Here is a 15,824-nt window from a genome sequence, read left to right as displayed (position 1 = left end):
TCTTTGTATTTTTAGTAGAGAAGGGGTTTCACTATGTTGGCCAGGCTGGCCTCAAACTCCTGACCTCAGGTGATCTACCCGCCTTGTCCTCCCAAAGTGTTGGGATTACAGATGTGAGCCACTGCACCCAGCCAAGAATAACTTTTCAAGACAATACATGAAAGACTGAGGAAAAAATTAAGAAGAGCATTCCCCCAAAATCCCTACAGTCATTTGTAGGTGGTATGTCTGCAAAGGCCAGTGTTTTGAATTCTAGTGAAAATAAATTTTCCAGAAATAGTCTTATGCCTGCCATCTACTTTCTTTTTTTCTTTCTTTCTTTTTTTTTTTTTTTTTTGAGATGGAGTCTCACTCTGTTGCCCAGGCTGGAGTGCAGTGGCGCAATCTTGGCTCACTGCAACCTCCACCTCCCAGGTTCAAGTAATTCTTCCTGCCTCAGCCTCCAGAGTAACTGGTATTACAGGCACCCACCACCACGCCCAGCTAATCTTTGTATTTTTAGTAGAGACAGGGTTCCACCATCTTGGCCAGGCTGGTCTCAAACTCCTGACCTCAGGGTGATCCACCCACTTCGACCTCCCAAAGTGTTGGGATTACAGGCGTCAGCCACCACAACCGGCCCCATCTACTTTCATATTCCATTTTGATAGTGTGCTTAAGTATTTGGGAGGATTTGCTAATCGTGCTTTTTTCCTATGGGCTATACACAGACTACTAAAACAAGATTCCCCTACTCATTGCACAAAGAACGTTAGTCTCCTGAAGGAGACAGATATGTAAATAAAACCTTATAGTAACAGTAGAATGGTGTGTCATAAAAGGTACATTGAGTGACTAAGATGTGTGGAAAATTATGGAACTATTTGTAACCTATAAATCAGTGAGTTTTGTGGAAGACCTTTGAAGAAAGACTGGAAGGATAAATAGGAGTTTGATAGAAGCAGGAGAAGGACCTTCTAGGCTGAGGAAAACATGAACATGGAAGTGCCTGACTACTAATCAGGGAGTAAAAAAGAATAGGGCAACACCAGAACACAGAGGGTGAGATGAGCCCAAGTCTTTGCTCTGTTGACTTAGTGTCAGATCCTTACTTACATTCTATTTTTCAGAGTTAGGAGTCCTTGGTGGTTTTTATGGAAGAGAATGATCTGTTTGAACTTGTGCTTAAGAGAACCCTAGTGACAGTATAAAAGAGAATGAGGGAGGCAAGATTGGGATGTCAAAAGTTCAACTAAGAGACTGCTGCAGTAGCATAGACGAGGTGATGAAAAGCTCCACCAGGGTAAAAGTTTTGGTCATATGCAAGCACGGAAGTAATATGAACACAAATTAGCAAGTTATCTGAATGTGTGGGGTGAAGGAGAGGGAAGCACCAAAGATGAAGATTTATAAACTGGTTGACTTAAAGATGATGATTCCATTAACTTGGTTTGTAAACGGAGGAAGAGGAGCAGATTTGAAATGAGAAAAATAAGTTGGATTTTGCACATATAAAGTTGAAAGTGCTTGCAGTACATCCATGTGGAGATAAATGTCTTAGGTTCATTAGAAAATTCAACCTGTAGACTTTGAATGGAATAAAGATTGGAGATGTGTATTTGAAAATTACAAACAAAGACATAAGAGTTGAAACGCAAATCGCTGAAATCATTGAGACAATGAAGAGAAACCTGAAATAGTATCTTGGGGGGAATGTCTACATTTAAGAAATGGGCAGAAGAAGAGATAGTATACCAAGAAAGGTGAGTGATAATCTCTCTAGTAACTAATCCTTAGATAGATGATTGGGGATTTTCCATATTTCTATAGCATATTGAAATGCTAAGTATCATGTGCTTTATCTGTCCCACGAATGTAAAACATTTCTGTGGGAAACTCTTATTTCACAGAATAAACTATTTTTTAATCTACAAAACATTAGTATCAGGTTTTATTAATTATTATATACTAGAAAATGAAGATGACGTAAAGAAGAAAAAGTTTAACTTTTCACAAAAGCTCTGAGATTATCAGCAACATATCCCTAAATGATATTTACACTTTTTCTAAATCTAGATACCAAAGAGGATCCCTCATTGAAGGATGTTGAAGATACTATGGTGGAGACCATTGCTCTTTGCCAGAGAAATTCACATAATTTGAACCAGCAGCAACGTGAGGTAGGACAATGACTGTTTGGGTATTTAAAAGCCTGTACTTGGCCAGACATGGTGGCCCACGCCCGTAATCCCAGCACTTTGGGAGACCGAGACAGATGGATCACCTGAGGTCAGGAGTTCAAGACCAGCCTGACCAACATGGAGAAACCCCATCTCTACTAAAAATACAAAAAATTAGCCGGGTGTGGTGGTGCATGCCTGTAATCCCAGCTACTTGGAAGGCTGAGGAGGTAGGAGAATCGCTTAAACCCAGGAGGCGGAGGTTGCGGTGAGCTGAGATTGCACCATTGCACTCCAGCCTGGGCAACAAGAGTGAAACTCCGTCTCAGAAAAAAAAAAAAAAAAAAAGCCTGTACTTGTCTGAAACTAGGAATCAGTTATGTTTCAGCCCTCTCAGCCACCTGGGTTTAATTCAAGTGGATTTTAATCACTTCTTAGTGTTCCCAGGAGTAGGAGACTTCCAAAGTTATTATAAAGAGTGTGTGGCCTCTTTGTTCTCACCAAAGGCTTTATATTCATGGTTTGGATGTGCTGCAAAACTTAAGGTGCGTGAATACTAGATGTGCCTGTTCTCTTTGGACTGAGATTTTGTGTATTCCATGTAGTTGTACCAGAGATAGGTCATATTTTATCATCGTCTCTATTCCCTGTGGTGAAAGTGAGCATGAAGAACTGGAGGAAAGCCCTCAAGGGCTATAGAGAAAGCTGAAGAAAGGTTAAAGAAGGCTGTGGTGTAGTCATTGTCAACCTTGGTTGCACACTAGAGTCACCTGGGGAGCTTTGAACAATTCCAGTACTCAAGCTGCACCCCAGATCAATTAAATTAAAGTCTCTGGCAATGAGACGCAATCACCACCATGTTTTAAAGCTCCCTTCATGATTCCAGTGTGCAACCAGGGTTGGAACCAATGCTATCACAGATCCCAGATGGCACAAAAGAAGAAAACATTAACTGAAGGAGGTATCACTGAGCAGCAGGTGCAGGTGGGAGTTACAGCAGTGAAGCAGAAACTAAGGGGGCGAGATGTGATTTGATAGTTAAATTCTGCAGTAGTTTTAAGAAGTAAAGTTGTATCATGATATGGCTTAACTCTTTGCCTGCCCTTCCACAGCTCAGGTCTCTGACTTGACACTGCCTGGCCTCTCTCTAATGCCTGGGTTTTGAAATGGGGAACAGGTTAATTATATATCTATATTTAGCCGTACATGTTACAGTAAAAACAATAAATCACGGCATATTTTCTGTTCTTCTGAGATGAGTAAATTTCTCCTTTAAGTTTTTGTCCAGAATTTTTCAAGGTCATAAATTATGAAAAGTCTTTAGAATGTAAATTGTGTATAAAAGCCCATTTACATAAATGTGATTTTTTTTTATTAAAAGAAACTTTCTCTGAAATGATACATATTTGTGATTTTTAAAAATCATGAAATATAGAAAGTTATGCAGAAGATTGGGTTTTTTTGTTTTTTTAAAATATTTTATTGTACTTTAAGTTCTAGGGTACATGTGCACAACGTGCAGGTTTGTTACATATGTATACATGTGCCATGTTGCTGTGCTGCACCCATTAACTCGTCATTTACATTAGGTGTATCTCCTAATGCTATCCCTTCCCCCTCCCCCACCCCACAACAGGCCCCAATGTGTGATGTTCCCCTTCCTGTGTCCAAGTATTCTCATTGTTCAATTCCCACCTATGAGTGAGAACATGCGGTGTTTGGTTTTTTGTCCTTGAGATAGTTTGCTGAGAATGATGGTTTCCAACTTCATCCATGTCCCTACAAAGGACATGAACTCATCCCTTTTTTGTGGCTGTGTAGTATTCCATGGTGTATATGTGCTACATTTTCTTAATCCAGTCTGTCATTGTTGGACATGTGGGTTGGTTTCAAGTCTTTGCTATTGTAAATAGTGCCGCAATAAACATACGTGTGCATGTGTCTTTACAGCAGCATGATTTATAATCCTTGGGGTATATACCCAGTAATAGGATAGCTGGGTCAAATGGTATTTCTAGTTCTAGATCCTTGAGGAATCGCCACACTGTCTCCCACAATGGTTGAACTAGTTTACAGTCCCACCAACAGTGTAAAAGTGTTCCTATTTCTCCACATCCTCTCCAGCACCTGTTGTTTCCTGATTTTTTTAATGATAACCATTCTAACTGGTGTGAGATGGTGTCTCATTGTGGTTTTGATTTGCATTTCTCTGATGGCCAGTGATGATGAGCATTTTTTCATGTGTCTGTTGGCTGCATAAATGTCTTCTTTTGAGAAGTGTCTGTTCATGTCCTTTGCCCACTTGTTGATGGGGTTGTTTGTTTTTTTCTTGTAAATTCGTTTGAGTTCTTTGTAGATTCTGGATATTAGCTCTTCGTTAGCATGGGTTTTTTTTTTTTTTTTTTTTTTTTCTGGAATAGTCTGCATTTTTTTCTTTTTTTTTTTTTTTTTTTTTTAATTTATTTATTATTATTAAACTTCAAGTTGTAGGGTACATGTGCACAATGTGCAGGTTTGCTACATATGTATACTTGTGCCATGTTGGTGTGCTGCACCCATCAACCCGTCATCTACATAAGGTATAACTCCCAATGCAATCCCTCCCCCCTCCCCCCTCCCCATGACAGGCCCCGGTGTGTGATGTTCCCCTTCCCGAGTCCAAGTGATCTCATTGTTCAGTTCCCACCTATGAGTGAGAACATGCGGTGTTTGGTTTTCTGTTCTTGTGATAGTTTGCTAAGAATGATCGTTTCCAGCTGCATCCATGTCCCTACAAAGGACACAAACTCATCCTTTTTTATGGCTGCATAGTATTCCATGGTGTATATGTGCCACATTTTCTTAATCCAATCTGTCACTGATGGACATTTGGGTTGATTCCAAGTCTTTGCTATTGTGAATAGTGCTGCAATAAACATACGTGTGCATGTGTCTTTATAGCAGCATAATTTATAATCCTTTGGGTATATACCTAGTAATGGGATGGCTGGGTCATATGGTACATCTAGTTCTAGATCCTTGAGGAATCGCCATACTGTTTTCCATAATGGTTGAACTAGTTTACAATCCCACCAACAGTGTAAAAGTGTTCCTATTTCTCCACATCCTCTCCAGCACCTGTTGTTTCCTGACTTTTGAATGATCGCCATTCTAACTGGTGTGAGATGGTATCTCATTGTGGTTTTGATTTGCATTTCTCTGATGGCCAGTGATGATGAGCATTTTTTCATGTGTCTGTTGGCTGTATGAATGTCTTCTTTTGAGAAATGTCTGTTCATATCCTTTGCCCACTTTTGGATGGGGTTGTTTGTTTTTTTCTTGTAAATTTGTTTGAGTTCTTTGTAGGTTCTGGATATTAGCCCTTTGTCAGATGAGTAGATTGCAAAAATTTTCTCCCATTCTGTAGGTGGCCTGTTCACTCTGATGGTAGTTTCTTTTGCTGTGCAGAAGCTCTTTAGTTTAATGAGATCCCATTTGTCAATTTTGGCTTTTGCTGCCGTTGCTTTTGGTGTTTTAGACATGAAGTCTTTGCCCATGCCTATGTCCTGAATGGTACTACCTAGGTTTTCCTCTAGGATTTTTATGGTATTAGGTCTAACATTTAAGTCTCTAATCCATCTTGAATTAATTTTCGTATAAGGAGTAAGGAAAGGATCCAGTTTCAGCTTTCTACTTATGGCTAGCCAATTTTCCCAGCACCATTTATGAAATAGGGAATCCTTTCCCCATTTCTTGTTTCTCTCAGGTTTGTCAAAGATCAGATGGCTGTAGATGTGTGGTATTATTTCTGAGGACTCTGTTCTGTTCCATTGGTCTATATCTCTGTTTTGGTACCAGTACCATGCTGTTTTGGTTACTGTAGCCTTGTAGTATAGTTTGAAGTCAGGTAGCGTGATGCCTCCAGCTTTGTTCTTTTGACCTAGGATTGTCTTGGAGATGCGGGCTCTTTTTTGGTTCCATATGAACTTTAAAGCAGTTTTTTCCAATTCTGTGAAGAAGCTCATTGGTAGCTTGATGGGGATGGCATTGAATCTATAAATTACCTTGGGCAGTATGGCCATTTTCACGATATTGATTCTTCCTATCCATGAGCATGGTATGTTCTTCCATTTGTTTGTGTCCTCTTTGATTTCACTGAGCAGTGGTTTGTAGTTCTCCTTGAAGAGGTCCTTTACATCCCTTGTAAGTTGGATTCCTAGGTATTTTATTCTCTTTGAAGCAATTGTGAATGGAAGTTCATTCCTGATTTGGCTCTCTGTTTGACTGTCACTGGTGTATAAGAATGCTTGTGATTTTTGCACATTAATTTTGTATCCTGAGACTTTGCTGAAGTTGCTGATCAGCTTAAGGAGATTTTGGGCTGAGACAATGGGGTTTTCTAAATATACAATCATGTCGTCTGCAAACAGGGACAATTTGACTTCTTCTTTTCCTAACTGAATCCCCTTGATTTCTTTCTCTTGCCTGATTGCCCTAGCCAGAACTTCCAACACTATGTTGAATAGGAGTGGTGAGAGAGGGCATCCCTGTCTTGTGCCAGTTTTCAAAGGGAATTTTTCCAGTTTTTGCCCATTCAGTATGATATTGGCTGTGGGTTTGTCATAAATAGCTCTTATGATTTTGAGGTACGTTCCATCAATACCGAATTTATTGAGCGTTTTTAGCATGAAGGGCTGTTGAATTTTGTCAAAAGCCTTTTCTGCATCTATTGAGATAATGATGTGGTTCTTGTCTTTGGTTCTGTTTATATGCTGGATTATGTTTATTGATTTGCGAATGTTGAACCAGCCTTGCATCCCAGGGATGAAGCCCACTTGATCATGGTGGATAAGCTTTTTGATGTGCTGCTGAATCCGGTTTGCCAGTATTTTATTGAGGATTTTTGCATCGATGTTCATCAGGGATATTGGTCTAAAATTCTCTTTTTTTGTTGTGTCTCTGCCAGGCTTTGGTATCAGGATGATGTTGGCCTCATAAAATGAGTTAGGGAGGATTCCCTCTTTTTCTATTGATTGGAATAGTTTCAGAAGGAATGGTACCAGCTCCTCCTTGTACCTCTGGTAGAATTCAGCTGTGAATCCATCTGGTCCTGGACTTTTTTTGGTTGGTAGGCTATTAATTATTGCCTCAATTTCAGAGCCTACTATTGGTCTATTCAGGGATTCAACTTCTTCCTGGTTTAGTCTTGGAAGAGTGTAAGTGTCCAGGAAATTATCCATTTCTTCTAGATTTTCCAGTTTATTTGCGTAGAGGTGTTTATAGTATTCTCTGATGGTAGTTTGTATTTCTGTGGGGTCGGTGGTGATATCCCCTTTATCATTTTTAATTGCATCGATTTGATTCTTCTCTCTTTTCTTCTTTATTAGTCTTGCTAGTGGTCTGTCAATTTTGTTGATCTTTTCAAAAAACCAACTCCTGGATTCATTGATTTTTTGGAGGGTTTTTTGTGTCTCTATCTCCTTCAGTTCTGCTCTGATCTTAGTTATTTCTTGCCTTCTGCTAGCTTTCGAATGTGTTTGCTCTTGCTTCTCTAGTTCTTTTAATTGCGATGTTAGAGTGTCAATTTTAGATCTTTCCTGCTTTCTCTTGTGGGCATTTAGTGCTATAAATTTCCCTCTACACACTGCTTTAAATGTGTCCCAGAGATTCTGGTATGTTGTATCTTTGTTCTCATTGGTTTCAAAGAACATCTTTATTTCTGCCTTCATTTCGTTATGTACCCAGTAGTCATTCAGGAGCAGGTTGTTCAGTTTCCATGTAGTTGAGCGGTTTTGATTGAGTTTCTTAGTCCTGAGTTCTAATTTGATTGCACTGTGGTCTGAGAGACAGTTTGTTATAATTTCTGTTCTTGTACATTTGCTGAGGAGTGCTTTACTTCCAATTACGTGGTCAATTTTGGAGTAAGTACGATGTGGTGCTGAGAAGAATGTATATTCTGTTGATTTGGGGTGGAGAGTTCTATAGATGTCTATTAGGTCTGCTTGCTGCAGAGATGAGTTCAATTCCTGGATATCCTTGTTAACTTTCTGTCTCGTTGATCTGTCTAATGTTGACAGTGGAGTGTTGAAGTCTCCCATTATTATTGTATGGGAGTCTAAGTCTCTTTGTAAGTCTCTAAGGACTTGCTTTATGAATCTGCGTGCTCCTGTATTGGGTGCATATATATTTAGGATAGTTAGCTCTTCCTGTTGAATTGATCCCTTTACCATTATGTAATGGCCTTCTTTGTCTCTTTTGATCTTTGATGGTTTAAAGTCTGTTTTATCAGAGACTAGTATTGCAACCCCCGCTTTTTTTTGTTCTCCATTTGCTTGGTAAATCTTCCTCCATCCCTTTATTTTGAGCCTATGTATGTCTCTGCGCGTGAGATGGGTCTCCTGAATACAGCAGACTGACGGGTCTTGACTCTTTATCCAGTTTGCCAGTCTGTGTCTTTTAATTGGAGCATTTAGTCCATTTACATTTAAGGTTAAGATTGTTATGTGTGAACTTGATCCTGCCATTATGATATTAACTGGTTATTTTGCTCGTTAGTTGATGCAGTTTCTTCCTAGCCTTGATGGTCTTTACATTTTGGCATGTTTTTGCAATGGCTGGTACCGGTTGTTCCTTTCCATGTTTAGTGCTTCCTTCAGGGTCTCTTGTAAGGCAGGCCTAGTGGTGACAAAATCCCTAAGCATTTGCTTATCTGTAAAGGATTTTATTTCTCCTTCACTTATGAAACTTAGTTTGGCTGGATATAAAATCCTGGGTTTAAAATTCTTTTCTTTAAGAATGTTGAATATTGGCCCCCACTCTCTTCTGGCTTGAAGAGTTTCTGCCGAGAGATCTGCTGTTAGTCTGATGGGCTTCCCTTTGTGGGTAACCCGACCTTTCTCTCTGGCTGCCCTTAAGATTTTTTCCTTCATTTCAACTTTGGTGAATCTGGCAATTATGTGTCTTGGAGTTGCTCTTCTCGAGGAGTATCTTTGTGGCGTTCTCTGTATTTCCTGGATTTGAATGTTGGCCTGCCCTACTAGGTTGGGGAAGTTCTCCTGGATGATATCCTGAAGAGTGTTTTCCAACTTGGTTCCATTTTCCCCCTCACTTTCAGGCACCCCAATCAGACGTAGATTTGGTCTTTTTACATAATCCCATACTTCTTGCAGGCTTTGTTCATTTCTTTTTCTTCTTTTTTCTTTTGGTTTCTCTTCTCGCTTCATTTCATTCATTTGATCCTCCATCGCTGACATTCTTTCTTCCAGTTGATCGAGTCGGTTACTGAAGCTTGTGCATTTGTCACGTATTTCTCGTGCCATGGTTTTCGTCTCTTTCATTTCGTTTGTGAGCTTCTCTGCATTAATTACTCTAGCCATCAATTCTTCCACTTTTTTTTCAAGATTTTTAGTTTCTTTGCGCTGGGTACGTAATTCCTCCTTTAGCTCTGAGAAATTTGATGGACTGAAGCCTTCTTCTCTCATCTCGTCGAAGTCATTCTCCGTCCAGCTTTGATCCGTTGCTGGCGATGAGCTGCGCTCCTTTGCCGGGGGAGATGCGCTCTTATTTTTTGAATTCCCAGCTTTTCTGCCCTGCTTTTTCCCCATCTTTGTGGTTTTATCTGCCTCTGGTCTTTGATGATGGTGATGTACTGATGGGGTTTTGGTGTAGGTGTCCTTCCTGTTTGATAGCTTTCCTTCTAACAGTCAGGATCCTCAGCTGTAGGTTATAGCTGTAGGAGATTGCTTGAGGTCCACTCCAGACCCTGTTTGCCTGGGTATCAGCAGCAGAGGCTGCAGAAGATAGAATATTTCTGAACAGCGCGTGTACCTGTCTGATTCTTGCTTTGGAAGCTTCCTCTCAGGGGTGTACTCCACCCTGTGAGGTGTGGGGTGTCAGACTGCCCCTAGTGGGGGATGTCTCCCAGTTAGGCTACTCAGGGGTCAGGGACCCACTTGAGCAGGGAGTCTGTCCCTTCTCAGATCTCAACCTCCGTGTTGGGAGATCCACTGCTCTCTTCAAAGCTGTCAGACAGAGTCGTTTGCGTCTGCAGAGCTGCTGGGTTTGTTATTATTTACTGTGCCCTGTCCCCAGAGGTGGAGTCTACAGAGACAGGCAGGTTTCCTTGAGCTGCTGTGAGCTCCACCCAGTTCGAGCTTCCCAGCAGCTTTGTTTACCTACTTAAGCCTCAGCAATGGTGGGCGCCCCTCCCCCAGCCTCGCTGCTGCCTTGCTGGTAGATCACAGACTGCTGTGCTAGCAATGAGGGAGGCTCCGTGGGTGTGGGACCCTCTCGGCCAGGTGTGGGATATGATCTCCTGGTGTGCCGGTTTGCTTAAAGCGCAGTTTTGGGGTGGGAGTTACCCGATTTTCCAGGTGTTGTGTGTCTCAGTTCCCCTGGCTAGGAAAAGGGATTCCCTTCCCCCTTGCGCTTTCCAGGTGAGGCAATGCCTCGCCCTGCTTCAGCTCTCGCTGGTCGGGCTGCAGCAGCTGACCAGCACCGATCGTCTGGCACTCCCCAGTGAGATGAACCCAGTACCTCAGTTGAAAATGCAGAAATCACCAGTCTTCTGTGTCGCTCGCGCTGGGAGTTGGAGACTGGAGCTGTTCCTATTCGGCCATCTTGCTCCGCCCCCTTTTTTTTTTTTTTTAATTTAAAATATATTCATCCCATTACTTAGAAATAACTGTCATTATCATTTGGTGAACATAACTCTAGATATTTTTTGTCTGCCTAGGTTGATATAATTATAGTAAAATTGCATCAAATAATGCTTGCTTTTAAAAATATAATACTCAAAAAATATATATATAGTACTCAGCTTCCCATAGGAAACTTATGTAAAACTAAAGAATGTTCTTAACTGATGCAAAATAATTATACATATTCATGGGTTAATGTGATATTTTGATACATGCATACAATGTGTAATGATCAAATCAGGTTACTTAGAATATCTGTCACCTCAAACATTTATCATTTCTTTGTGTTGGGAACATTTCAAGTCTTCTAGCGGTTTTGAAATATGCAGTACATTATTGTTTACTGTAATCACCCTACTGTTTTGTTGAACATTACAACTTATTAAAATTCTATCTAATTGTATGCTTGTAGCCATTGACAAATCTCTCCTCATCCCCCCACCCATCCTTACCAGTTTCTGGTAACCATTCTACTCTATTCCTCCATAAGATCAACTTTTTTAGCTCCCCACATATAAGTCAGAACATGCGATATTTGTCTTTCTGTGCATGGCTTATTTCACATAACATTATGACCTCCCCTTCCATCCTTGTTGCTACAAGTGTCAGGATTTCATCCTTTTTTATGGCCAAATACTATTCTATTGTGTATATTTACTACATTTTCTTTATCCATGCATCCATTGATTGACACTTAGGTTGATTCCATATTTTGGCTATTGTGAAAAAGTGCTACAGTAAAGTGCAAGTGTCCCTTTGATATACTGATTACAATATATTTCCTTTAGATAAATACCCAGTAGTAGGATTGCTGAATTATATTGTAGTTCTGTTTTTAGTTTCTTCAGGAACCCCCATGCTGTTTTCCAAAATGGCTGTACTAATTTACATGTTCACCAACCGTGTATAAGGCTTTCCTTTTCTCCACATCCTCAGCAAGACTCATCTCTGATCTTTTCTATCATTGCTGTTCTAAGAAGTGTGATGTGAATCTCATGGTGACTTTGATTTACATTTTCTTGATGGTTAGCGATGTTGGAACATTTTTTTCATGAACCTGTTGGCCATTTGTATGGCCGACATGTTGATCTTCTTTTGAGAAATGTCTATTTATATCCTTTGCCCACTTTTTAATTGGATTATTTAGTTCTTTTTTGCTATTGAGTTGTTTGAGTTCCTTATATATTCTAAATATCAGTCCCTTGTCAGAAGACTAGTTTGTAAATATTATCTCTCATTGTAAATGTTGTCTCTTCACTCTTTGGATCATTTCCTTGCTGTGCAGAAGTTTTATAGTTTAACATAATGCTACTTGTCTATTTTTTTTTTGTTGTTTTCGTTACCTGTGATTTTGAAGTGTTAGCTGTAAAATTTTTGCCTAGACCAATGTCTTGAAGAATTTCCCCTATATTTTCTTCCAGTAGTTTTATGCATGTGGGCTTTACATTTAAGTCTTTAATCTATGCTGAGTTAGTTTTGTATATTGTGAGAGATAAGAGTCTATTTTCATTCTTTGCCATATGGATATCCAGTTTACCCAACACCATTTACTGAAGAGGGTGTCTTTTCCCTAATGTATGTTATTGGCTCCTTTGTGAAAAATCAGTCAGCTATAAATATGTGGATTTATTTCTGTGTTCTCTGTTCTATTCCATTGGTCTATATGTCTCTTTTTATACCAGTACCATGCTGTTTTGGTTATTACAGCTTTGTAATATATTTTGACATCAGGTAGTATGATGCCTACAGATGTATCCTTTTTGTTCAGGATTGCTTTGGCTATTCAGGATCTTTTGTAGTTCCATATGAATTTTAAGATTTTTTTTTCTATTTCTGTGAAAAATGTTATTGGTATTTTGATAGGGATTGCATTGAATCTACACATTGCATTGGGTAGTATTGTCATTTTAACTTTATTCTTCTGATCCATGAGCATGGGATGTCTTTTTATTTGTGTATATTCAGTTTCTTTCATCAGAATTTTGTAGTTTTCCTTATAGAGGTCTTTCACCTCCTTGGTTAAATGTATTCCTAGGTATTTTGTTTTATTGTTTGTAGCTCATGTGAATGAGATTGCTTTCTTGAATTCTTTTTCAGATAGTTTGTTATTGGTATGTAGAAATGCTACTGATTGTTGAATGTTGATTTTTGAATGCAGCAACTTCACTGAATTTGTTTATTAGTTCTAACAGTTTCTTGGTGGAGTCTTTAGGTTTTCATATATATGAGATAATGTCACTTTCATGTAAGGACAGTTTGATTTCCTCTTTTCCAATTTGGATGCCTTTTATTTCTTCCTCTTGCCTTGTTGTTGGCTAGGATTTCCAATACTATGTTGAATAACAGTGGTAAAAGTGGGCATCATTGTCTCCTTCAAGTTCATAGAAAAAAGGCTTTTTCCCATTTGGTGTGATGTTAGTTGTAGGTTTGTTATATATGGCCTTTATTATGTTAAGGTGTGTTCTTTCTCAGCCTAATTTATTGAGATTTGTATCATAAATGTTGAATTTTGTCAGATGTTTTTTCTGCATTGATTGAGATGATCATGTGGTTTTTGTTCTTCATTGTGTTGATGTGATGTATCACATTTATTTATTGACATATGTTGAATCATCCTTGCATTTCTAGGATAAATCACACTTAATCATGATTTATTACAGTTGACTCTTGAACAACACAAAGCATGGGATGCCAACCCCCTTGCAGTTGAAAATTTGCATATACCTTGGTCCTCCTTCCTCATTCCCCCTCTTGTATTGATCCATATCTATTGTTCCCATCATTACCTCCATTGTACCCAATGTTTAGCTCCCATTGTAATTATGTGTATATGTTTATAATTATTATACATTTCCATTTTTATGATATGTATGATACCATGCCAATAAGGAAATTCCCATGGACTCATACTTGCTTCCTACTGTCCCCTTCACGTACCTACTAATTTTAATTAATCACAGTGTTTTACCTAATTAAGGGTTATAACACATTCTTTTCTCTGTCTATAATTTCCATAGTTGTTTAACCTTTATTTAGGTAGATCATACCAGTCTTTTTGTTACGATTTTTTTATTCCTAAATTTTAATTTTTATTCATCTTTTGATTGGCAGCCTGTATTTGGACTTTTTTTGTTGTTTTTTTCATTTAACTTGCTCTTTTTTCCCCCCTACTTTTATTTTAGAATCAGAGAGTACATGACTTTTTGTTGTGTCTCTGCCAGGTTTTGATATCAGAATGGTACTGGCCTTTGTTACCTAGATATATTGCATGGTGTTGAGGTTTAGAGTATGAATGAATAATCTGTCTCCAAGGTGGTAAGCATAGTACCCGATGGGTAGTTTTTATTCAACTCTTATCCCCCTTCTTCCTTCTTATATTCCCCAGTGTCTATTGTTCTCATTTTTATGACCATATGCCCAATGTTTAGCTCCCACTTATAAATGAGAACACATGGTATTTGGTTTTCAGTTTCTGCCATTATTTTGCTTAGGATAATGGTCTCCAGCTCCATTTATGTTGCTGCAAAGGACATGATTTCATTCTTTTTATGGCTGCATAGTATTCCACAGTGTATATGTAACACCTTTTCTTTTTTAAAAATTTATGTTCTAGGGTACATGTGCACAACATGCAGGTTTGTTACATATGCATACATATGCCATGTTGCTGTACTGCTCCCATTAACTTGTCATTTACATTGGGTATATCTCCGAATGCTATCCCGCCCCACTGCCCCCACCCCACAACAGGTCCCAGTGTGTGATGTTCCCCTTCCTGTGTCCAAGTGTTCTCGTTGTTCAATTCCCACCTATGAGTGAGAACATGCAGTATTTGGTTTTCTGTTCTTGTGATAGTTTGCTGAGAATTATGGTTTCCAGCTGCATCCATACCCCTACAAAGGACATGAACTCATCCTTTTTTGTGGCTGCATAGTATTCCATGGTGTATATGTGCCACATTTTCTTAATCCAATCTGTCATTGATGGACATTTGGGTTGATTCCAAGTCTTTGCTATTGTGAATAGTGCTGCAATAAACATACGTGTGCATGTGTCTTTATAGCAGCATGATTTATAATCCTTGGGGTATATACCCAGTAATGGGCTGGCTGGGTCAAATGGTATATCTAGTTCTAGATCCTTGAGGAATCGCCACACTGTCTTCCACAATGGTTGAACTAGTTTACAGTCCCACCAACAGTATAAAAGTGTTCCTGTTTCTCCACATCCTCTCCAGCATCTGTTGTTTCCTGACTTTTTAGTGATTGCCATTCTAACTGGTATGAGATGGTATCTCATTGTGGTTTTGGTTTGCATTTCTCTTATGGCTAGTGATGATGAGCATTTTTTCATGTGTCTGTTGGCTGCATAAATGTCTTCTTTTGAGAAGTGTCTGTTCATATCCTTTGCCCCCTTTTTGATGGGGTTATTTTTTTCTTGTAAGTTTGTTTGAGTTCTTTGTAGATTCTGGATATTAGCCCTTTGTCAGATGAGTAGATTGCAAAAATTTTATCCCATTCTGTAGGTTGCCTATTCACTCTGATGGTAGTTTCTTTTGCTGTGCAGAAGCTCTTTAGTTTAATTAGATCCCATTTGTCAATTTTGGCTTTTGTTGCCATTGCTGTTGGTGTTTTAGACATGAAGTCCTTCCCCATGCATGTGTCCTGAATGGTATTACCTAGGTTTTCTTCTTGGGTTTTTATGGTTTTAGGTCTAACATTTAAGTCTTTAATCCATCTTGAGTTAATTTTTGTATAAGGTGTAAGGAAGGGATCCAGTTTCAGCTTTCTACATATGGCTAGCCAGTTTTCCCAGCACCATTTATTAAATAGGGAATCCTTTCCTCATTTCTTGTCTTTTTCAGGTTTGTCAAAGATCAGATGGTTGTAGATGTGTGATATTATTTCTGAGGGCTCTGTTCTGTTGCATTGGTCTATATCTCTGTTTTGGTACCAGTACCATGCTGTTTTGGTTACTATAGCCTTGT

General features: G+C 39.1%; 1 protein-coding gene across 2 annotated transcripts in view; it reads left to right on the top strand.

The window, feature by feature from the left end:
* VPS8 (VPS8 subunit of CORVET complex) overlaps positions 1-15,824 on the top strand; it is a 251,664-nt gene that overhangs the window by 157,952 nt on the left and 77,888 nt on the right. For both annotated transcript variants that reach the window (XM_007971871.3, XM_073023385.1), the window contains exon 39: positions 2,056-2,159. In XM_007971871.3, coding sequence (XP_007970062.3) covers positions 2,056-2,159 — 104 coding nt within the window. The remainder of the gene's footprint in view (positions 1-2,055; positions 2,160-15,824) is intronic.

Source organism: Chlorocebus sabaeus, chromosome 15, assembly GCF_047675955.1.
Source record: "Chlorocebus sabaeus isolate Y175 chromosome 15, mChlSab1.0.hap1, whole genome shotgun sequence".
In the NCBI taxonomy this organism is placed as follows: domain Eukaryota; kingdom Metazoa; phylum Chordata; class Mammalia; order Primates; family Cercopithecidae; genus Chlorocebus; species Chlorocebus sabaeus.
This window is presented reverse-complemented; position numbering and strand designations above follow the sequence as displayed.